The sequence below is a fragment of the Vanellus vanellus genome, assembly GCF_965231255.1.
Source record: "Vanellus vanellus genome assembly, chromosome: 1".
NCBI classification, from domain to species: Eukaryota; Metazoa; Chordata; class Aves; order Charadriiformes; family Charadriidae; genus Vanellus; species Vanellus vanellus.
Genome location: NC_138905.1, coordinates 215,311,020 through 215,335,042, shown reverse-complemented (window position 1 = coordinate 215,335,042; position 24,023 = coordinate 215,311,020). Strand labels below are relative to the sequence as shown.

The 24,023-nt window shown below is 41.3% G+C and overlaps 1 protein-coding gene across 5 annotated transcripts in view; it reads left to right on the top strand.

Moving 5' to 3' along the window:
- DLG2 (discs large MAGUK scaffold protein 2) overlaps positions 1-24,023 on the top strand; it is a gene marked incomplete at both ends in the record, with an annotated part of 916,537 nt that overhangs the window by 315,329 nt on the left and 577,185 nt on the right. For all 5 annotated transcript variants that reach the window (XM_082494340.1, XM_082494344.1, XM_082494343.1 and 2 more), the window contains one exon: positions 7,864-8,025. In XM_082494340.1, the coding sequence (XP_082350466.1) occupies positions 7,864-8,025 (162 nt within the window). The remainder of the gene's footprint in view (positions 1-7,863; positions 8,026-24,023) is intronic.

Here is a 24,023-nt window from a genome sequence, read left to right as displayed (position 1 = left end):
CCCGCGCTGGAGGATTGCAGCAGCGGAATCGGAGGGCTCAGGGAAGGGGAGCGGGGACACGGCGCTTCTCGGGCTGCGTGGGGAGCTGCAGGGGGAAAGAAGGCACGAAGGAGGGAGTCAGTGGGGCGTGAGGACTTGCAGTGGTTGTGGGAACGTGGACAACGAAAAAAATACTTCGAGGGGAAAAGCTGAAAACTATAAAAAGGAGTATGCAACTGAAGTTATTGCAGGACAAAGGGATGGAGAGGTGGCTACAACCTGACGCTGATAAATTGTATGGTTTCACCCACGCCTTTCCTTCACTCCACTGGGATGAACAATCAGTATTAGCTGGACTTTTTTTTTTTTTTTTTTGAAGTTACCGATTTTTATAGTCTGCAGCCACATTCACCGTTTAATACTAGCAAAGCCGCCCTCTTAGAGTGTCTTTTTTTTTTTTTACACTGGTACTTCAAGTTAAAAATCTATTTTAAATTATTGGATAGCATGTAGCAACCTCCAGAGGGCTAAACTGATGCTGTTAACAGGTCCAAAATGCGATGCAGCATATGGAGCTGAATACCTCATGGTACAGATTTGCATGCAGGCGGTTTTAATTAGGATTTAGAATTCCTGGAGGAATGCAGCATTCTGGGCTAGTCTCAATCTTGTCAATACATAGTGTTTTTGTTCATGCTAAAGCCTTCAAAAACCAATTGGTTCCTACTCGCCTGTAACTTTTGATGCTTGTATGAACTGTGAGACTTTTCTCCAGCTGCCAGCTTTGTGTATGATCATACCCTGTTTATACGTACTTAGTATAAAAGATTGCCGTCTTTTTTTTTTTTTTAATAATGTTGTAGCAGGTCAGTTCAAAGCAAAAATTGTTTGAAGTTTTATGACATTTCATAGCTACTTATTTTTTCCTGCAACGCTTGGTAGTTCAATGTGAGAATATGCTTTAATTCGTTGGTTATTGTGCCATCTTGTGAGCGAAAGGTGCAACTACGTCCAGATAATACTGGTACTTTGGCTAATGCCCATTTCAATTCTTCTTCATTATGAAAAATACAATTATCTAGAATTTAAAAACAAAACAAAACAAAACAAAACAAAAAAAAAGATGAAGAGAAATTTGGTCCACTAAACTCTACTTCCATTTTTGAAAAAAACTGAACATGTGTTCCCTACAATGGGCAAATACCTGCTTAATTCAGTGAACTGAGAGAATAAAACACATATTTAGAATAAAACACATATTTGGGTTTTTTTTTCCCTCTTGAAAAGAAGAAAAAGAACTTTTTGTTGTATTGAATGGAAAATCTATGCAAGTTCGCAGTATTCAGTGTTGGTAGTGTCCCTTCTGTGAAAAAATTTGATTCTTACAGGAAACCTCTAATAATCACGTGTTTCTTAGAGATAGCACAATATAAATTACACAAAGCACTGATAGCTATTACGTTGATGCATAGAAAATCTTAATTCTTGACCTTAGAAAGTCTTCTGTCTCCTGGAACCTTTGTGGGGAAAAAAAAACTCACAGAACCCCCGAAACCAAATATAAAAATAAATTGCAACTGCAGTAGCTAACCTACAACCTTATTTTTTAATAACAATAATAGTAATTATTTCATTAAAGTCAGTGTAGTTCACTAGGTCTTGGGCTTAGAGAAGCAGACTAGAAAAATCTCCCAAGTTCTACCACTGCTTAATTAAATGATTCGCTTTATGACCTTGAGCAAGTTGTATTTCTGTCCCTAATTTTACCCACCTTTAGATGATGCACATACTTTTTTCAACAGGATGTTATCAGACTTGACTACCACTTGTAAAGCTCTTTGGGCTTCTTGGATGAAAGGTATTGCTGTGATATAGTGACAAGCTTGTTAGAAATCTACTTGATAAGCAAAAGAGCAAGTCATTCACAATAAGTATAATTATTCAATGATTTAAGCTTCTTAATCTACTTCCACAGTCTTGGCAAGCAGATTGTGATTTCTTCCATTTTATATAATGAGAAGAGTATTTTTTACTCTTTTTACTCTATAGATTGATTGCAAATATTCAGAATTCAAGCTGTGTTGCTCATTTGCAATCAGTTGGATGAGTAACATTATTTCTACTCATGATTGGATGAATGCCCAAGGACTTGTGTGTGCAAATTGTAAAGTTTGTTTTCTCAAGATACTCATCTGTATGACATTGAAATTTGCTGCCTTTGGAGAGCTGTGCCAGTAAAATTCAACACATAGAAGACCACTGAAAATAATGAGCAGAAAAGGAAGACAAGGTGACACTAACATTTTTAATGGGACTTTGCAGATTAAACTTTTGTCTAAGTGGACCAAGTCCATTATGGTTTTAGTTTTTGTCTGTTTCTAAAACTGTGAATGAATCCAGTGTATTGAATTCTGGACCTAATATCATGCAGAAGGGGGGTGATGCTCAACCTGTTCAAAGGTAGCTCCCATGTCAAGGTTACAGCAGATGACTAGCAGTGGGGCCAGTCTGCATGGGAGTTGAAAAGTAGCTCAAATACTGGGTTGAGGGAAAAGGCAAGTGAGCGAGGGATAAGGAGAAGAGAGCATTGGGACCCAATTGCATACCTTGTCTATCCCCAGAATGCAATGGGACCACTGGACCTGTAAGAAGTCATTGTCTCGTGCGGGAAATTTTCTGCAGAAATTTCTGTCCTCAGTTATGTGGCTTATATGAAGCCCCACAGCCTCTAAGGTGCAGAAGACTGGCCCCTCCTGAGGAGGTCTGTAAAACAGGAATAGCATTTGAGATTTGAAACGTTTTTGCAGCCCTCCTATTGCAAGCAGAAGTAATGTGTGATGTATTGGAGTGTGGTCCAGCCAAAAAGCCACGTAGAGAAGAACAGGCCCGTGTGCTTTTGAACGGCAACTCCAACAAGAGTACGGTCAGCATCTTAGCACACAGGTCAATTTGAGTTGATCCAAAATGAAATGTTCTGTTTGCATTTTCTGCAAAGCAAAGTGAGGGTAACTGCAAAAAAATACCAAGGACTTCTGTAAATATCAGTTCGCTCTGGCCCAAAACTGAATAACAGATTCCCAAACATCTTAATTCACTGGCAATCTGTCAACGGTAGGTTGCAAGAACATCTCTATTTCCATGCCAGTGCAGTAGTCTGGCTATTGTAACTTGTATTGTTACTTCCCACTTTTTTTTTTTACGTTTTTTTTTTTTTTACTTTTTTTTTTTACTATTTTTTTGGGGGGGGGTTGAAAGCTGGCTTTGTTGAAACGTAAAGCAGCTTTTGACCATTACCTTCTGCTGGATTCATATCTTCAGTCCTGCTTAGCTGACAACTCTTTGGCAAACACAGCCTTAGAAATGCTCCTTTAGACAGTACCATGCGAGGAGCAGCGATGCTGTAATAATCTCACACTGTAGAGAGAATGATCTCTTATAAAAAGGCACGTTCATATTAAAAATTCACAGCAGCACACTCCACTCCCCCATTATAGGTAATTACAGAGGATTTTAAATATCTGATGCTAGTTGGCAGCGTACAATACCCTGTCAGCAGCAGGCACTGATTTGTAATTTAATTATCATAAGACATCCACCTGTTCTTTTGTCGAATGAAGAGTAGCATTTCCGTGCAATCATGCTTTTCCCTCCAGAAATTTGAATTAACCCACAGAGAAAGGTCAGGTTTCTAAGGAATGCAGTAATTTCAAGGACATTTGCAGGACCCCATCAGGACAGAGAGATGGAGACGAATGAGGCGTTTCTGCAGAAGAGTCTCAATTCTGGTTTGGCATTTTCAGCCTTACCACTGGCTTTTTGCTGTGTCGAGCTGTTTTGGTTCACAGCTGAAAGCATTTCAGCGAAGAGATGCTGTGGGAGGAAAGATGTATGAAAATCAATGAGTTTGGTGCTAAGAACATGAGGCAAACACATAACCAGATCGATCAAGAAATGCTCTAGGTTCATGCTGTGTGAAGAACGAGAAAGCTGGGCTTGGGGTGGGAGAGAGATAAAGGCAAACAGAATCTGTTCTGTAAACTTTCCAGTTTATGGCACATGAACATGCATATTACTGAATTTGTCACGGGAATGCGTAGTTATATAAAAAGATCGATTTTAATTATAAAGCATAGAGTTTCATGGGAAAATTTACTAGTGGGGTTGCACAGAAGTGTTTTGCTTTTCGGGAGAGCAGGGCTCGGGGTGAGCCACTCTCCTCTGGGCTTTGGCTCTCATTTCTGCAACAACTACACTGCAGTGCAGTGATGAGGAAAGGACTCACTGATGGACGTAAAAAGATATTCTCTCTTCAATGCCACCTTACACTGCTTCTTGCGCTGTAAAGCTGCACGAATGGTCTGGCCAAAGCTTGTTATGGCTTCTGCCACTGCTGTCTTATCTCTTTGGAAAGCCGTCACTGGACGTTGTAACTTTTACCATTCCCCAGGGAGATGGGATGAGTCTGGTATTCTGCAGTTATTTCTCCTAATCACGTTTTAGCAAATGACTCACTTTAAAAAGGGTGTCTCTGAGTAGTCATCTTTTTTGAAAGGGTACTCGCTGGATTCAAAAAAAATAATTGATTGCTTGGGGCTTAAATGATCTGTGTGCCAAGCCTTTAATGTGACATTGGTTGGAGTACCATCTATTAGGCTGATGGCTTCTTGCCCAAATAATACTTGTCTGGTGCCAGTCATTTCATAGATTCATTAATTACGTTATCCAAAAAGTGAATATGTGAAGGGCTGCAGGCGTATCCCAGGAAAGAAGAGACTAAATCACATCACGTGCGTATCCTGAAAGTAATTGGCAACTGCTGAACCATTTCCACACAAGAGAGTGAAGGCAGGAATAAACTGGGATGATTCCCTTTGGAGGGATGGGTAAATGCAGTAACACACTAGGGCCAAGCAGTCGACGTGAAATGCAGGAGCAGCAGAGAGGTCTCCTTCACAATGTACTTACTTGTGAGCGTACCTGCACTTAAGACTTTTTATATGGCCTTCCAAATAATCACGGAATCACGGAATCACGGAGTTTCAGAGTTGGAAGGGACCTCTAGAGATCATCTAGTCCAACTCCCCTGCCAAAGCAGGATTGCCCAGAGCACATTACTCAGGACTGCCTCCAGGCGGGTCTTGAAAATCTCCAGAGAAGGGGACTCCACAACCCCCCTGGGCAGCCTGTGCCAGTGCTCTGTCACCCTCACCGTAAAGATGTTTTTCTGTGTATTTGAATGGAACTTCCTGTGTTCCAACTTGTGCCCGTTACCCCTCGTCCTGTTACTGGGAACCATTGAAAAGAGCCTGGCTCCATCCTCCTTCAACCCACCCTTTAGATACTTGTAAGCATTAATAAGGTGTCCCCTCAGCCTTCTCTTCTCCAGGCTAAAGAGTCCCAGCTCTCTCAGCCTTTCCTCATAAGGCAGATGCTCCAAGCCCTTCATCATCTTAGTTGCCCTTAGTTGTCCGTCCCTAACCTATACTGGTGCCTAGCATTCTTCCTCCCCAGGTGCAGGACCTTGCACTTGCTTTTGTTGAACCTCATTAGGTTCTTCTCTGCCCAGCTCTCCAGCCTGTCCAGATCATGCTGGATGGCAGCACGGCCCTCTGGGGTGTCAGCCACCCCACCCAGTTTGGTATCATCAGCAAACTTGCTGAGGATACACTCTGTCCCCTCACCCAGGTCATTAATGAATATATTAAACAAAATTGGACCAAATATTGACCCCTGGGGGACACCACTGGTTACAGGCCTCCAACTAGACTCTGTGCCGCTGATCACAACCTTCTGAGTTCTGTCCCGCAGCCAACTCTCAGTCCACCTCACTGTCACCTCATCTAGCCCATACTTCCTCAGCTTCCTAATGAGGATGTTATGGGAGACTGTTTCAAAAGCCTTGCTAAAGTCAAGGTAGATGGCATCTACAACTCTGCCCTCATCCAGCCAACCAGTTATAACATCATAGAAGGCTATCAGATTGGTCAAGCACGATTTACCCTTGGTAAATCAGTGTTGACCACTTCCAATAACTTCCTGTTCCTCAACGTGTTTGGAGATGACATCCAGAATGAGTAGCCCCATTACCTTCCCAGGGACAGAGGTGAGACTAACCGGCCTGTAGTTCCCTGGGTCCTCCTTCTTGCCTTTTTTGAAGATCGGAGTGATGTCAGCCTTCCTCCAGTCCTCAGGCACCTCTCCTGTTCTCCATGACCTTTCAAAGACGATGGAGAGTGGTCTAGCAATAACATCTGCCAGCTCTCTCAGCACTCGCAGGTGCATCCCGTCAGGGCCCATGGACTTATGAATGTCCAGCTTGGCCAAGTGGTCTCTGACACAGTGCTCCTCAACTGAGGGAAAACCTTCCTCTCTCCAGAATAAGTCTGAGTCTTTGATTTTGCTCATTCCAATATTTTCGCATATACCTGTCAGCTGAAAACGGCATTTACAATGGCACAATCTGCCCCTTTCTTACTGCCAAAGACTTACGACCTTCTCTTCTGATTTACCCTCTGCCTCCTCCCCCTGGTCCCTGCCAGACCCTCTCGACATCCCCCACCACTGCCATACCCACTCAGTAGTCTTCTCCTCAAAATGGCGGCGTGTACATCTCTCGGGTGTAAAACGCAAGGTTTTGGCAGGGGGGGGCTGCAGGTGTCCCCGTGAGGGGAGGTCGGGGCTGCCCTGTGCCAGACACAGCTGGTTCCAGCTGGTTCCAGCCAGCTCCATTGGCCCCACCACAAGACAGAGCTGGGCCTGTTAGCCAAGTGGCTTATGCCCTTTTAAGAAGGGTTCTAGCTAAAGGACAGATCTGGTCATTTAATTTTTTAGGGTTATATTCATTGTTGTCACAAGCTTCATTTCGGAACTTGGACAAGCTGCTTCTTACATTGCCTCGCTGTGGAGTGGGGAGTTCTAATACTTCACACCATTAATTACTGTTCAGGGTGAGGGGAAAACTTCACTGGAGGGTAATTTTCTACCTGATATGGGTCTGTGGAAGTGCATGTGTGCTCTCCTGCATCAGAGTACGTGGAGCTAAATAGAAAATGACTCAATGCTTTGTGGAGAAAGGCTATAGAACTGCAGAGTTCATGTGGGGATGTGAAGTGTGAGCTGACGCTCAGCTGATCAATGTGTATTTTTTTCATTATCAGCCCTTGCCAATTTGTCGTCTCAGATCATAGAATCATAGAACAGTTTAGGTTGGAAAGGACCTTGAAGATCATCTAGTCCCAACCCCCCTGCCATAGGCAGGGACACCTCCCACTAGACCAGGTTGCCTAAGGCCACGTCCAGCCTGGCCTTGAACACCTCCAGGGATGGGGCCTCAACAACCTCTCTGGGCAACCTGTGCCAGTGCCTCACCACCCTCACAGTGAAAAACTTCTTCCTTATGTTTAATCTGATCCTGCCCTCTTCCAGTTTGAAGCCATTCCCCCTCGTCCTATCACTACATGCCCGAGGAAAAAGTCCCTCCCCAGCTCTCCTGTAGGCCCCTTTTAGGGACTGGAAGGCCGCAATAAGATCTCCCCGGAGCCTTCTCTTCTCCAGGCTGAACAGCCCCAACTCTTTCAGCCTCTCCTCATAGGGGAGGTGCTCCAGCCCTTGGATCATCCTCGTGGCTCTCCTCTGGACACGCTCCAGCAAGTCCATGTCCTCTGATGGTAAAGGTTTTGTGTATCAATGTGATATACCATCTTTTCTCTCTTTGATGAAAAGTTAAAAAAATAATGAGGTATTTTCTCCAGAACAGATTAGGAAATTGAAGGGTTATATTGTATAATGTCTGGTACTTTTTCTGTTATCCCATATTTACATCAATACAGGTGCATTGCCTCCTCAAAGCTTATTTGCTCTTCCTTGCTTTTTTTTTTTCTCTAGAAATATCGTTATCAAGATGAGGATGCTCCACATGATCATACTTTGCCTCGATTAACCCACGAAGTGAGAGGCCCCGAGCTTGTTCATGTGTCAGAGAAGAACTTGTCTCAAATAGAGAATGTCCATGGATATGTCTTACAGTCGCACATTTCTCCTTTGAAGGTAGGATTGATATTGACTGTGGCTTTGGTCCTCAAATACGAGAAAATATACAGCATGAAGCTCTTGGGAAACTTATTTTGTCGTACAAACAGACAAGCTGCTTTTTGAAAGGTATCCTTGAAGATTGACTGTCCTGTGTTAAGTCTTTAACGCTCTCTGTAGTGTAACATGTGATGGTTTAGTTGGCAAAGCTCTGTGTTGAGATGTGAGCTTTTCGCTTTGAGTGAGATTTTTGCTTGAGCAAAAATCATTCCTGGCAAACGAGCCTTTTTTTTTCCGTACGCTGAGAAAGAAATAATGCAGGTTCTCAGCCTCAATATCATGGTGATTTTGGAATGTCAGACCTGATTGTCCTTGCTCAGAAACTGAAAAGGGAGCTCATTTGCCACTATTCAGATGCTTTACTACTCAAGCACTTGTTGGTTTCTGTGGGTTTTTTTTTGCAATTCAGAGTGATGTTGAGATATCTCTCTGTTAAGTAAGGCAACTATTTATGAAATATAGAAGGTTTTTCTGTATGTGTGTCTGGTGTCCTCTGATATATCTTGCTGGGCAAAAAATGCTTATCTTCATGATGAACCCATATAATAACCAAAAAGAAATCCATTTCTGAAAATTACATTTGTTTTTTAATAAGACTGCAATAGTTTGAAGATGTTCCTAAAACTTCTCTAATGAAAGAAGTGTGGATGGTGTCATGAGCATGATGATTTTTCTATTTTTATCTTCTACTAGGCCTGGGAAGGGGGAAAAAAATAAGAATATTTTTGCTAGTGATGGTGGTGTTCTGGGTAGCGGTTTTATTCTGACAATTAACTAAGCAGCAACCAAGGCAGATGGGCTTTGGTCCTTCTGGTGCTCAAAGCCTGTGAAATGGGCATCGCTTGCCTAGCAGAGTGTACAGGGTGGTTACAAGTGAAAGGAAATGTTTATTATTAAAGATTGATGTGAATGCAGCCGGTGTTCATCGAGCCTTCATGGAATGGCCATGTGAATTAACCTCTGTCCTCTGCTCTTGTTGTTCCTGTGTGTAGTTTGTGTGTTTGTGTTTTCATGTTTTAGCAGCTTTCCGGGTTGCTTACCTAACTTCTACCGCAGGAGCCAACGTTATCGAGCAGTGATATATCTTCTCATGCTGAAGGGGGGCAACTTAGTTATTTGAAAGGGATTACCTCCATGTGGCCTCTGTGTAACCTCAGGGGACAGTCACAGACAAAGCAATTTCTTGCCTGGAAGGGAAACATCCCTCGTCCTCTGGGGCTCCTCGAGTATGAAGATTATAGTGGTCCTTGTCATTCGTGAAAGTCCAAAATAGGTATTTTGCTTCACAGATGGAGACTTTCAAGTAAGGCTTCATGATCCAAGCTAATAATGTAGCAATGGTGATAAAAAGCTTATTGTGAAGTGAGGTGAAGGGTATCCCTGGACATCAACAATTGCCTTAAAACAGCGCCCAGTCTAACTTGCTCTTGTGCCAGGAGAAAGTTGTTTTCTGCTGCTGTTTTCTGAAGTGATGGGAGGAGAGGAGCTATGTAGTATTTCGTCTTGGAAATCCATGTCTTCTGCAAGTTGTCCCCTCAGCCTGAGGATTTCTGTCTTTGATTCTGTCCCTTTCTCTTCTTTCCTTCAGATTCAGTGTCTCATGCCTGCCCCTTAATCTAAATATAGTAATTCCTCTCTTCAGATGGCTTTGAAGTTCCTGCTTTCTTTCTCCTCCAGTCTGTGTCCTGTCTTTTCAGTCTGTGTCCTGTCTTTTAACCTTCAGTAGAGAATTAGTTCAGGAGGGTGGAGTAAACCTCCTGCTAGAGCTCATGACCCTGTGGTAGCCTTCCTATCTGAAAGGCTTGCTTTGGATTCACTTTTGTTTCTGGGAATTGACTGAAATCCCTGTTCTGAAGGTTTTTGTCATGGTGATTTCCACATAGGTGAGAAAGAGCATTCCAAACTCTCCAAAATCCAATCAGAATTGGTTGTTGTCTTGAATTATAGATTTTTCTATCCTATAGTCTGATATCGTTAAGTATTCCATGCTGTTCTCCATAGTATTGCGTAAACATGGCTGCACTGAGTAATGGCTAAACCTGAGGCACACTGCCTCTCAACCCATAGCGTGCCTTCCTAGGGAAACGTAAAATGCTGGTTTTTAAAGATTTGCTGGCTAAGTTTGCTTGCAATTCAAATATTTTGTTGCCTTGCGTGAGGGGGGGAACTGGTGGAATTCTGCTCTGAGGATATATAACAGATGCTGCGGTCCAAATACAGCCCGTCAACTCTTGTCTGAGGAGTGAGAAGACACCGGCAATTGCAGTGGGATAAAGCTGTCAGGAAACTCCGCCGAGAGCTTTTTGCGCTGGAAAGGTTGACTCGTTCTGCCCCAGTTTTCTGAATACAGGTCAGAGCCTTTGGTGCGAAGGGAAAATGTGTGTAAATGAAAGTCACAAGTTTGCTGGTACCAAGAGAGGGATCGCGTCACCTCCTGTGTCACTAGGACGGGCTGTCTGAGCAGCCACCCCGCCAGCAAGGACATCGCACGAGCAGGGGGGAGCGTGTGGCTGAGTGGGGTTAAGTCACTGCCTGACTTTGCATTTCGCTGCGGGGTCTGCAGCACCAGGGTGCAGCTCCCAACGAATTTTAGAGGCAGCCTTTCGTGTTTCGTGGCTGCAAAATACCCTTGATGACAGGATGATTTGCCCCCTATTTTTATGTTTGAAATAGTGCCGTGAAAGAAAAATGTTGGAGTGTAAAAATAATCTAGTTAAGATGCTTTGGAACCAAAGTGGTGTCCCAAGGCCAAGCCACATATCCGTCTTAATCGCATCACTTTTCCTAAGTGACTTGAGTTTGGCAGAGGAAAGAGTTGCTTGTTTCCATACGTTTGTGTTCATGCGGAAAGAAATCTGCAAAGATCGTGTAATCAGAAAACTACCCCGCAGGGAGGCTGGTTCCAGCCCCCACAACCGACCACAGCCTTCTCTGGACACCAGAAGTGTTATACCTTGTCTGTACGGGTCAACTGCTAGCTACCGTCACGCTGCCGGTGCTCTCCAAATTCCAGTGAACATCTCAGGGTGCATCTATAAATCAGCTTGACAGCTTGAGCACAGACTCGCATCATTACAGTTACAAGTTTTGTGGATGGTTGAAGTTCAGGCAGAGAAACCATGGGCTTGTCTATACCCCTGTGTGCATCCCTAAGTAAAACATTCCATGGATTCTTGAAAGACTTTCTAACCCTCAGGGTGGAAGGATTTAGCCCGTCTTTTTGAAGACTTGTGTAATCCAAAATGCCTGACAAGGTACCATGTTGCATAGAACAGATGCATCTTAAATTTGGTGTCAAGTTGCTGTGTACAAATTGTTAAAGAACTTGGCTGGAATTTCATATTCCAGATTATGTGATTTGATGTAGTCCAGAAATATCCTAGTGGAGCTTACTGGTTACTTCAGAAGACTTTTATAAAGAGAATTCTTTTTTAACGACCTTACACTGGTTTTGTGCGCTGAATAATCAGAAATCTGGTCCTCAGCCATTCTGAAAATCTCTTTGAGACACTCAGAAGCTGATTATGATAAATACTGTTTAGGAAAGTGAATAGTTTTTCTTATCTTGACATGTCTTGTTATCTTTCAAGTACCTAAAATCTAGCGTGCACTAGCCAGATTACTTCCTTTCAGAAGATAATAATGAGCAAGAACAGTTGTGCTGAAAACTAGGCTCTCTTTTCACTGTCATTTTTACTTTTATAACTTCAGGTTTCTGCGTGAACTTTGCTTTTCTACTACTATTCTTCCTGCAGCATTTCCAGTACACTCAACTCAGCTCTGGACAATGCTTAATTTTAGAAAGCTGAAAACTTCTGTTAAAGGTTGATCTACTTATTAGTGTGGAGAAGATATAAAATTTAAAACAGCTTCAGCAACTTTGAATGTCAAACACTAAAGGTGTAAAGGAGGTTTTCAGCGACGTGGCTGTATTAACATTTGGGAAAATGCTAACATTCGAGAAGCTTTGTGAAAGAGAGAGTTGTTATTAAGATGATAAACGATCTTTTCAACTTATGGAGGTGATGAAATTGTGTTTTATTACTCTGTTAAAGGAAAAAGTATGTAATGTAATGAAAAGATGGTTTAAAATCATTTTCTTGCGCTTCCCCTGGTTTGACACTAGATGGTGCAGTAAGCCCGGAAGCCTTTCATCTGCCGCTACAACGCTTCGGGGACGCGCTATAGGAGGTTGTTCTTACACGGCTCAGAAAGTGCTAATTCAGTAAAAATGCCTTGTCAGAAATTAGGTGCCTTCTGAATCCCTGGTGTGTTGGGAAATCTGAATAAAACACAACCGTACCTGAAATTCAGACACGCAAATTCTCTCTCTAAATTAAACACTCCTCTCTTTCCCTTCCTCCTAGGAATAGAGCTAATTAGTGTTCACTAAATGAATGATAACTCTGGCTTCTAAATGAACCTTTTTAGCATTATTGTGATGTTAGATTTCATTTTGGTTTAAGTATATCCCACTTGCTTTAGATAAGCTTAAAAGTAAAAATCCATGTGAGGATCTTGCATCTCCTTGGTTGCCTGAACATTTTAAACGTCAGGCCATTCCAACTACTGTCTCCATTTCCTAATTTAATGCAAGGTTTGGGTGTAAGCATCAATGGCAGCTGTGCAAAAAAACCGAGTAGCTGGGTAAATCACTGTTATTATCCTAACCCGGGATATTTTTAAACAAGGAAGTTCAGAAACCTTCCCAGTTGCCTCCTCTTTGATGGCCTCACTTTGTAGGAGGGAAGGAGCTGCTATGGATATTACTCCTTTTTTTTGGTTGGGTTGTTGGTTTGGGTTTTTTTCTGTCCCAGGGTGCTGCCCCGCAGCTCCGCAGGGTTGCTGACAGCTCACAGAAGGCCAGGACTGATGGAATGACTGTCCAGTGGAGAGAGGGGAAAACCATCTCCACATGAAGCAAATGGGCAATTCATTTGCTTAGCGGTTTCCAAAGTTAAGGTTAGACATGGATTGACATTTGTGCAAGTTGCTTTTCAGAAGAAGGAGATTTGTTTCTCCTGTCACCATGGCACAGTGCTTCCATTTGTTCTTTGTCATCGATGATGGCAAAAGCCTCTATCTTAGCCATTATTCGAGATTCTCTGTATCTAGTGGGGAAAAAATGTTCTGCTTCTGCTCCAAGCCAGATCTCTCTCTTTCCCAACTTCTGTCTTCTGATGAGTGTAAAAAGTGTCCTTTGCACTCCTACCATTCTTCTTTTTATCCATCTGGGTGCAGGAAGGTCATTCCTGGGAAGGCTCCTGGAATCTGGCATGTCCCCTTTGCTGTCTTTAATGAAACAGCTTTTTTGTCACCTCCGAAGTCTTCCTTGTCCAAGGGTGACTCAGCCCTCCCTACAGTGGTTGCCGTGCTGCTCTGACAAATTAACAAAGAAGGGGAAAGAGGCTCTGAGGATGAGCCTGGATGATTAAACATTCTGTGAAAAATGTCTTAGCCTGAGCTTCCTGGAAACTGTCATGAAGAGTAATTTTTTGTGACTAAAATATGTAGATTAGGGAAGAGCTATTTATTTCGTGAATTAACATCGACTTCAGTAAAAATGGAGTTCTAAAGGCAATTTGGATAAATGAGGTCAAAACATTCTAAACATACTAAATGTCTAACATAGTAAATCACTGGTCACAGGTGCTGTGAAAATCGCAAACTCCGAGACTCTCACCATGTCACGGTGGACCGCGTGAGCTGTGGTACGATCAGCTCGAGAAGTTGCTGCACAGAGCTGCAAAACGACATTAGAAATTACACTCAACAGGCCTGTGTGGCTGTTTTAAATAAGCAATTAAAGGAAAGTCCTCTGTTCGTGTAATTGTAAGTACCTCCAGCTACCAGGGAACCAGATTTACACAGGAAAAGCTGGTAGCTGCAGCTTTCAGTGTCACCATGCCCGATACTCCGGTGTAAATACAGTTCCTCCTGCTTTTGGGGGTTCATCTAACTGTGGTAAGAAACTCATTTATTTTTCCAGAGCTGCTGAACGTTCTTAATTCCTATTACTGGGATCGAACCCTGTGTTAGAGGCGAAGTTCAGATAGGGAAGAAAACAAGATGAGGCTGAATTAGTTTTAATTTGTGTGGTTCAGGTGTGACGAAGAGATGAGGCTGTGCCGTAGCACAGACTGTTCCGCCAGAGCGAAGATGCCGCATTTCAGAGGCTCTTCAGAGCCGCGGGGGGACTGCGAGAGGCTGATGCTTTGTTATGTGGCAGGAACCAGAAGTCTGAAGTTTTCTCTTGCAGTTACAAAATTAATTGGGGTTATATAGAGGACATATTAATGTATGCATGGATATATTAGCAAGCCATCCAAAATTTAATCTCGCATCCTTTTCTTTGCTTACACTGACTGCGTTTCCTAAGCACAGCTAATCTGCATGAAGCATTTTTTAGCCCCAGGGTGGCTCAGCCCGGTAGCAATGATCTTATAATAATACTTTTGATCTCTGCCCTGGTAGCTTCCTAGCTTTTGTGTTTTGGGGTTGGTTTTCTTGGGGTTTTTGGTCTTTTTTTTTCCCCCCTCTCCTTTTTAATATGCAGTTATTGGCAAAGCCCCATACTGCACTCTGTATCCGTTAGTGAATTCCACTGAATATTCAGTAGGTTGCTTCATTAAGATACAACACTTGTTACATGTTTAATCATGTAGTGCTTTTCTCTTATCTCTCACTGTAACAGCAGATAAGCATACATCATAGATCTGTATCTGTGATCTATGTTTTTTAATATAAAAATGCAATCGGATTAAAAAGAGACAAAGGAAACACACAAATGTGCCCATGCTTGTTCTTGCTGTAGAGAAGGGGCAAAAGTAGCTCTGCATTTTTGTTTTATTTTGTTGTTTCAGGGTGAAATAAGCAGCTTATAAATTATCGTTCTGAAGAATATTTTGTATCTCAGTTTCATGTAGGCAGGAATGTCTTCCCTTTTTGCAATCTCTGTCTTACTCCGAAGAAAGTCCTAAGATGGTGCAAAATTTGAATGTTACAGTGAAGAATAGTTAGTAATGAAGAATAGGTTTTGGTTTTTGTCATCGTAGCGAAGTCCTTTGTATTTTGTGCTTGTTTTTTTTTTCCTTGGATTTCTGATTGATGGCTTTCCACATGATTTATGTTGTTGCAGACAGTATCTTGTTATCTTTCTAGCTTCTGACAGAATTAAAAAGAAACCAAATAAAATTGCTTCTGTCAGTGGGTGATTTAATTGGAGAAATCTCAGCAACTTAAGGTAAACCTCAGGCATCGCAATCCTTTATTTTTTGGCAAAATAAATGATGGCCTCTGATGGACACAGGCAAAGCAAATCCTGACAGTATCTGCCAGCCCAGTATATGTTGTTAGATTTGCCTGAAGAATAAAGAAAGAAATTTTCAAAGGAATTGGAAAATATTTTCAGGCTATGGACACTGTTTACTTTATAAGAGCCTCCTAGGTATTGAAGGTCTTTTCAAATATTAATCTGAATCGCAGTTTCAGGAGACTTTCTCTGTTCTTGATCTACTACCTTCTTTGTCCATTGGTATCAATTAGCTTTCATTCTTTTCAGATGGTAAATTTCTCCTTAAGGATAGTCTTGTTCCTAAGTCTTATTTTTTGAAAAAAAAAGTCAGATATGTTGCAAATATTTCTAGCCACGTCTCTCACTTGTAATCAAGAAAATGAGAGATTCCAGGAATCCTTTTTTCTCCTTGTCTTTCTGGAATGTTTTGCATAGTACTAGTTACTCCTTGCTTCCCTGTAATTCACCGAGCTGTTTTTTTCCTTGGTGTACTGGCCATATGAAGTACTCCTAGAATATAAAATAGACAGAGAGAGATGTGCTATTATAAAGGTGGGGGGTGCTCCAGCTGAAATAAATGAGATATAGTCAATAAATCCAGGGAATCCTTACTAGATGCTACAGACATAAGATTTGTATGTTCTCTCAGTTCCTTGCTTCGAGTCTAGGAGTACAAGAATATCAGTTTTTTTGTAAAGTATCTGTACTGATGTTCGCCGCCTTTCTAAAGTGTTTTGTGACCTACTGATGAAAAGTGCAATAAAGCATCTTGGCGTTATTAGTCAGACTGCAACAGGAGGGATTTTTCTCGGAGATGTCAGACAGGTTTAACACCGGTTGTTTCCCTCAGCTCAGGAGCTGAAATGCCCTTCTGTCAGACTTCAGCTACTACTGACACTTGGGAATGCACTCTACGTTTTAAATGAAGCATTTAACTGCCTTAATACCCTTTCACGAAGGAATATCCTGATAATTCGCCCGCTCAGTGGAAGATATATGCGTTTATACATCTGATGATGTGACACATCAGAGATGTCCTGGCTTTTGTCAGTATCAGGTGTAAACCAAAGTACAAAGCAGAAGTTTGCGGCTCCAGCAGCGCTGGATGGGTGCAGCCTCCAGCATGAAGAGGACAGAATCTGTTTAATCAGACCTTATGGAAGGATGTCTTGGCAGCCTGACTAAGAAGTGCTTAAGCTGATACACATTCTCTTTCCGAGTGATTCCTTTCTAAAATTCTGTTTCTCGTAGCTCTTATTTAATCTTGCTGTAATATAGTTTTGTGGACTGTGGAGCTGTGAAAAAGAAAACAGAATTTTGGCATTTAAAAAAAAGAAAAATCTTTCTGAACTTTCCGAGTCTTTTCAGGAATCTAGTCTAAATAAGAGTTTTAGAGATTATTATTTGTGTAACATCCTGGTATCAATAGCTAATTGCAGCTTCGCAGAAAGATTTTTAAATGGAAAACGCTTTTTACCATGAACATATCTATTTCAACAGATCACGTTACTTGCTTTCTAATAATCTTCTAAAGACAATATTGCTACTGAAGCTGATGCAATTGGGGGAAATGTCAAAAAACTGTCAGCAGGCTTGGTGACTCAGGTGACTTTTTTAAGTTCTGCACTGTTTACTAACTTGATTTTTTTTGGCTGTTTTTTCTATTCCCATGCTATTGTTTTTCTTTTCCATAGTTAATTAGTGTACCTTTGTCTTGTTAGTTTTTCTGAATTCCGAATTGCCTTCAGGATCAGTTCCTGTATCCCTTCTTTATTTCTTCTTTACTTTTCTGTTATATCCATTCCTACGCCTACACAGGGATCTGCGAGCCACCCATTAAAGTACAAGTTTGTACCAGGTAGCTGTTATCAGGTGACAATCGATGCCCTTCTTGTTCAAAAAAATTGCACTCTTATTGATCATCTTGCTTTTGGGCTGCTTTGAAAGAATAGGAGATGTGGTTCTCCCTGTCTCCCCTGTGTCATACATGATCTTTGTGAATAGTTTGTGGTGATTTCTCTTACTGCGGGAAGATGGGTTTTCTTCCCCTCAAACTGAAGCAATATGAAGTACACTTGAACATCGTCAAGTCCAGTGGATCACAGTTGTCCACTGAAACGGCGTCACTCTGGGCAGCTTTTATTCTACTAAGAATTACAGAAACTCTGAGCTGCAGCAGATACCATTGATTTTTTCAACTAACAGACTCAAGCACACCGAATTGCATCTGTTAGCTTCCAAATGTGATCAGAACGTGTCTTTTACATACATAAGAGCTACAAGTTAGCTTTTTAGGTTAAAGTGTGTTATGCAAAAAGGGACCGCGTTGTCAGAGAAAATGTACATAGTTGATTTCTTCAAAGCCTCCCTTCCACTGCGGTTATAATAAACATCTGCCTGGATTGCTGCATTGGATTTAATCAGTGCTCAGTGCTTGAAGTTTGTGCTTCCACATAAAAAATTCATTAAACTTGATAATCAACTTAATAAAATTATTATAATTGATAACGTGACATTGGAAAGGCTGAAGAGAGTAATGGTGTTTTCAACAAATAAAGAAATTTCTACTTTGAAGTCAGTGTCACAAATTGTGTCTTTGATCAAGTAGATGAGCAAATGCCAAGCAGAGAAATAGAATTTCCAGTGATAGTACATAGCATGTGAGTATAAAGGCTTATATTAATTACTGGGAATTGGCCAAAATAGCTCAAAGTTAACAACTTAACACTCTAGGAGTGTTAATGTCATCAGCCAACTTCTGAGGACCACACTTGCATCTGATTTCACATTCAAATTGCTGCTGTTTCCTCTTTAGCAGTCATTAGGCAGTTAGTTTACTGTTTTGCAACAAATCTGCAAACTGAGCAACTCTGAACTGAATTAGAGGTTTCAGCTGAAACTGGGTTATTTTCCTAATTATTATGTTCATAATTTTTCTTCTGTTTTGAAAAGGTATTATTTTGTCAGTATTCTGGAGACATTGATATTTACTTTGGGCAAATGGGAATGAGTACGGCGAAGTGCAGACAAGGGTGTTTCTGCATTGCTTATACTTTACTGATGGCTGTAACGTCAGAATGTCTGAACAACCGGCTCAAGCAAGCTCAGTTGAAATACCCGAGGCAGGTTTCCATTTCTGAAAATGCTATTTACCTGCACTCTCCTAAAGATACTGGGATTAGTGAATTTTAATCCTGTCTCTATTTTGGAGTGTAAACTGGGCCACAAGGACTACCAAACACTTGTACCTCAAAGACTTATAAAGAAACAGAGCTGCACGTGTAGAGAAAGGTGACAACCAACCAGGCAGAGCATCACCTCAGTCTTTATGTTTCTGAACAGTAAACAAAAAGTGTTGAGCAAAGCAGTAGAGCATCAGTGTGTCTGCCTGTTATTGCCGTTAAACACATGAAGTGTTGGGATTCCTTTGGAAAAGTTAAACTGCTTCCCCTGCTCTTCTTCAGCACTTCAGCCCTGGGAGTTTCCATATTTTTGCCTTCGGAGGGCTGTGCATGTCTGTGCTTAGAGGCCATATCTTCCTCAGTGGAAGAGCTGCACTGTCAAACTCTTTACGGTGTAGCTGCAGAGAAGCAGCGTAGATATGTTTCCCTGTACAGATTTATCTTTCAGACCGGAATGACTTAGAAACCCTACATATTCGATGGGACTATAGAGCCATCGGAAATGTACCTCTATGGCTTTCCATAACTTTTCGTATTCTGACTTTATCTCCACACCTTTTCTTCTCATACTTTCTTGCTGAGGTGGAATGACTCAGCAGCTGAGTTCCTACGCCAGGTCATTATCTCAAACCATGGGGGATCTGAGCCGCTTTGGAGCTACATGAAATGCAGTGGGGTAGAGAAACAGCGTGAGGAAAATGCAGTCTGGACTTTGTCCCCTTGCTCTTTTGCTCTCTCGCTCTCACTGTTTCTGAAAGTTTTTTCATTTCTTTCTTCCATTTTAAGAGTGTGGTGTTTATCCTGCGCTGGAAGGAAAGAGGCAGGAGATGGCCGAGACCAGCACTCTGCTATTGGGGTTTACAGTACAAGTTTTTTGGAGAAAGGTATATTTTACAAATAGTTGAGTGTGAGGAACCATGAGAATGGAGGTTGGCAGTAAGCGGCTGAAGTGCACACAGGTATACGCAGCCAGAGGGAGAGAGGCACAAAATGTTAAAAAAGCAAGCAGGACATTTGAAAATACTCCAGAGCCTACGTTTTGCTACTTGACAGCCTGATTGGACTTTGTAATTCTTAATTGCTGGCACTCAGACCATTGGTATGTCTGCAATGTTATTTAAATGTATTTCTTTTGACAGTATGGTGATATTAGGGGTGAATAAACTCAAGTATCTGCCATAAACCTGGTACCACAGCATGCAGAGAGATCATCCCACCTTTTCTGTGTTTTAACTCAGTTAGAGCTATCTTACTACAGATAATTCCGGCGATTGGAACCCGGGTTTTACTCAAGTTATTCAATTAAGCTGAAATTGCTTGTAATGTAGTGCCATAATTGTAGCAGAGGCCTCATTGGAAGACGGTAAGTAGGTGAGATACTAATTAAATTCTTCTGAACTTCAGTAATTTAATATTCAAAGGAGGCCGAGCCCGTATAGTAGCTGCTCATTGCATTGCCGCTGGGGATTACAGAGGAAGTAACTTTAACAAAAATAGCAGCCTCCAAATGATTTTTGCTGGACTTGCCTGACTGAAATTTGGGGGTTGTTAGTATTGCTCCACCATTATGGATACGAACGCAGGGGGTCACGTCCGTCTGTGGGTGAACTCTCTGCACACTTCAGTAAGATTGTGTGTGGGTGGATAAGTACAAAATTTTCCCAAACACTGCGAAACCCAGGGATGACGGTTGTGTTTATATATAATCTTGAAAAGCCGGATTCTTTTATATTCAGGCTGTTGGGAAAAGTAGGTTTCAGCCTAATTTAAGCAGGAATACAGCTCCCTTTGATTTTCAAAGCACTGTAAGCCACAAACTCTTTTAAATTCTTTTTGAGAATCTCATCTGATAATAAAATGAGAGGTGTGGGAGAAGATGAAATTCATCCTTTCTTGGAGTCACCCTCCTGTAGCACAGCTCAGATCGCCTTATCTTTGCTACATCAAGATTATTGACCAGGTTATTAGTGCAGTCCTTCCAGGCCCCTGAATACATCAAAGCAAATATTCCACTGCCCTTCTCGTTATAGCTATCAGTAATGATCTAAGCAAGACTGGTCCGGAGATTCCTCCCTAGATGCATATTCTTTCCAAACCTCTTCATTCAATCTGAATGATGATGATGATAATTTAGGTTATAGTATTACCCAGGGGCTATGATTGTAGAGCGGGGTTCCATTGTCTTCAGCTCTATACAGACAAGGAAAAGCTGAAATGTTGTGATACTGTGGAGTTGGCCAGGCTAAAACCAATACAAGTGAGCAGAAATTAATAGGAATGCCTATGTATATTCAAATTTCATCTACTAATCGATCTACTATAATCAAATCATATCTCCTTTTTAACTAGTGTATAATTCCTTTGTAATTTCTTTAGCGAGAGATGTTCATATCTCAAGGCTGAATTATAGACCAGTGCTATCTTATTACAGTTATTGGCTTTTTCCCCTTAGCACTGCGCTGATGCTTTGCATCTCACTGAGCGAGAAACACAAGGACAAATATACACATTTTGAAAAAAAAACAACCTTGGTGTTAATTGAAAATGGTTCTGAGAATATAGAGTCCCCTTTTAACTAGAGAAACCAAAACAACAAGAATCTGCCATGATTATCCATTGTAGAAATTAACCCCCTAACTAACATACCACCACTTCCTTAACGTGTAATTAATTAATGCCCTTGATTAAATTCTCCACATGTGTTGAGCTGAGTTGATGAGTGTTACTATACTTTCAATTAGATAGGTTTTTCAACATACTTTTAATCATAATGGTTAGTATAAATGAGTTTTCTTAATTATGGGAGGGTGAATGCTTCGTTAAGAGGCTTGAGATATAGTATAACAGTGTTTGGCTCATCCTTGGGGGGGACCCTTTGTTCACAGGGACACCCATCTCCATCTCTATCTCTCTCCTCACAAACTCTTTCTGCTGATATTTGTTGGTCTCCTAGCTGTGATATAGAAGACCTATGACAGGTACATGGTTTAATCCAAATTCTCCATAATATTCTTTACTGGAGCATTATAGTTATTGTTTAGTAATGGGCTTAGTGTTCTGACACTGTCTTCCTTCTGGGACCACTGGTGGAGGGCATCATGGTGTACTGCAATTCTGTTCCCTGGCAATGTCTTGGGGGCTGCAGTGGCATTTGGACCTTTGATAAGATCTTACTGAGAAGAAATAAGTTAACAGTTTGCAATATGAAATGAAAAAGCATTAGGGTGGCACTTTATGGAATGCCAAAAATGCAGAATTTGCAAGGAGTCCTTATACTCTGGAAATGCTTTCTCTTCCCCCAGAACTGCCTGTTTGCCTGGGCAGGCAGCGTCTTTCCCGGCTTCCCTTTCCCTGTAAGATATGTGTTCTGCTGAATGACTGCTTTGACATCTGTCTGACTGTGGGGAAGGAGAAGAGTCACTCTCTGAGGGACATGGTGGTAGAGGCTACCCCATCTTGTGGCTGAATGGAGAAGGCAGGAAATAATATTCATGTTTTTAATCCCACCCCATCCCCAATTTAGCCTTTCTCTGCCTTCTGTCTACCCTGCAGCTCACACTTCGCACTGTTTTCACAAATATTATGCCACAGATAAGGATGAGGAAAGTTCTGGGGGCATTGGACAGTGGTGTTTTGCATTGCTAACATTCTTAAAGGACTAATTAGTGTAGGTGCAGTGCCAGACCATCTTGACCCAGTGTATTCGTGCTGCATTTCATCCAGTCTTATCTATTTTTCTGAAGTGTTAAGGTCATAGAGCAAGAATCTACCATCCACTTGTCCTAATTGTCTTTGCTTAACCTTGGACTATCAGTGTCAGAGGCTCTTTGGCAGCTTTGGGAGGGTTGCAGAGCTCCCAGGACTGGGGATGTGCATCAGGGACAAAACCTGGTCCTACAAGCAAAGAACTGTATCTGCTTGGTACCATCTGTTTTCCAGAGACACAAGTAAATTTGCAATTGGGGTAATCTAACTCTAGATTTTTAAGAGTTAGAGGTATTGTATATTTGCAAAAGAAAAAAAGTAGACAAAGATCTTTCTCTCTTACAGGTAGTAGTAATTATGTAGGATAAGAAGGCTGATGGGTAGTTAATAAAAATGTGCAGAACCACAGCATTTCTATTTGGAGAACTGGATGGCAGCAAATGTTTATCTGTCTTTCAAGAAACGCTAGGGATGATCTTGGGAATTACACATCAGAAAATCTGTGCCAGAGACTTTTAATGAGATAAACGTAATGGGTTTGGAACAAATAGGAATAGTTTCTGTAAAGGAAAAGACAGGTTTCCTTTAACTTAATGGAATCTCTGATACAGTCAGATTATTAGTAATAAGTGGAAAAGAGACTGAAGTTATTTATATGTACTTACTAAATAACTTTGACAAAGTCCCATCACTCTAAGGCGCTAAGGAAAAAAAGTATTTCTGAAGATAAAATACTAGGGAAGATTAGAATCTAAGTAATCAAAACAATTGAGAGAAATGAATGGGTTATTTGCAGGATGGCAAAAGGGAAGCTAAGACTCTTCTAAGACAACCTGGATGAGGGAAAGTCTATACACATTTTGGAGTCTGTTGGGGAATGGGCTATAGAAATACAAATATCGTAATTATTTATGAGGGAAATAGCTAGACAGGCACAGGGCAATTTGCAGATGGTACACAATTATTCCGGATAGTGAAAACAAGACAAAGCTGTAAGGCATTTCAGATGAATTAAACAGATCTGGAAGAATAGGCAGATGATAAAATGTAATTTTGAAAAATATGCATATCTACAATGGAAAGGGAAATATAAATTACTCATACATACTTAATTAACTGAATGTTTTAGAGATGGCTTATAGCTTTGTGGACAAATCTTTAAGTACAGTAGTGACTGAATTCACTAAGCAAAATGTTTACAAATGAATGGCAAAAATTAAGAACTGAAATACTGAACACATTCTCACGCCATAAGAAGTTCTATAACATAAAGCTTTTAGAAATGGAAAAAGAAAAGGAAATACACAGATTGCAATGGGAAAAGGAAAAAGCTATTTTTGGATGTTTTCTGAACAAAATACTGTATTAGGCCATGAAGCTGACTTTTGCGCCCCCTCTCTGATTTTCTTCCCCTTTGGTCATTTTCAGTGAAATCTGAAAAAGGTCAGTGGTTTAAAAGCAATACCTATGACATCCATAAAGAAGGCAACCAAATAGAGGAAAGATATAGCCCAAACTCATCTGGTATTAGATACCAGTGAATCAATACAGGTAAGTATGAGAGGTGGCAGAGTGAGAGAGAAAGAGAAAACGTGAAATTTCCATCACAGCAGAAGCTGCTGTTGGAGCTAACACCTTATTAGACATCAGAATTTAACAATACAACTCAAAGCCATAGGAAGGGAGGCCTTGGTTATTCTGCTGCTCATGGATACATTTGTTTGAAATCTGGGAGTATTGCATGAAAGAACATGAAAAATCAGGACCTTTCAGAC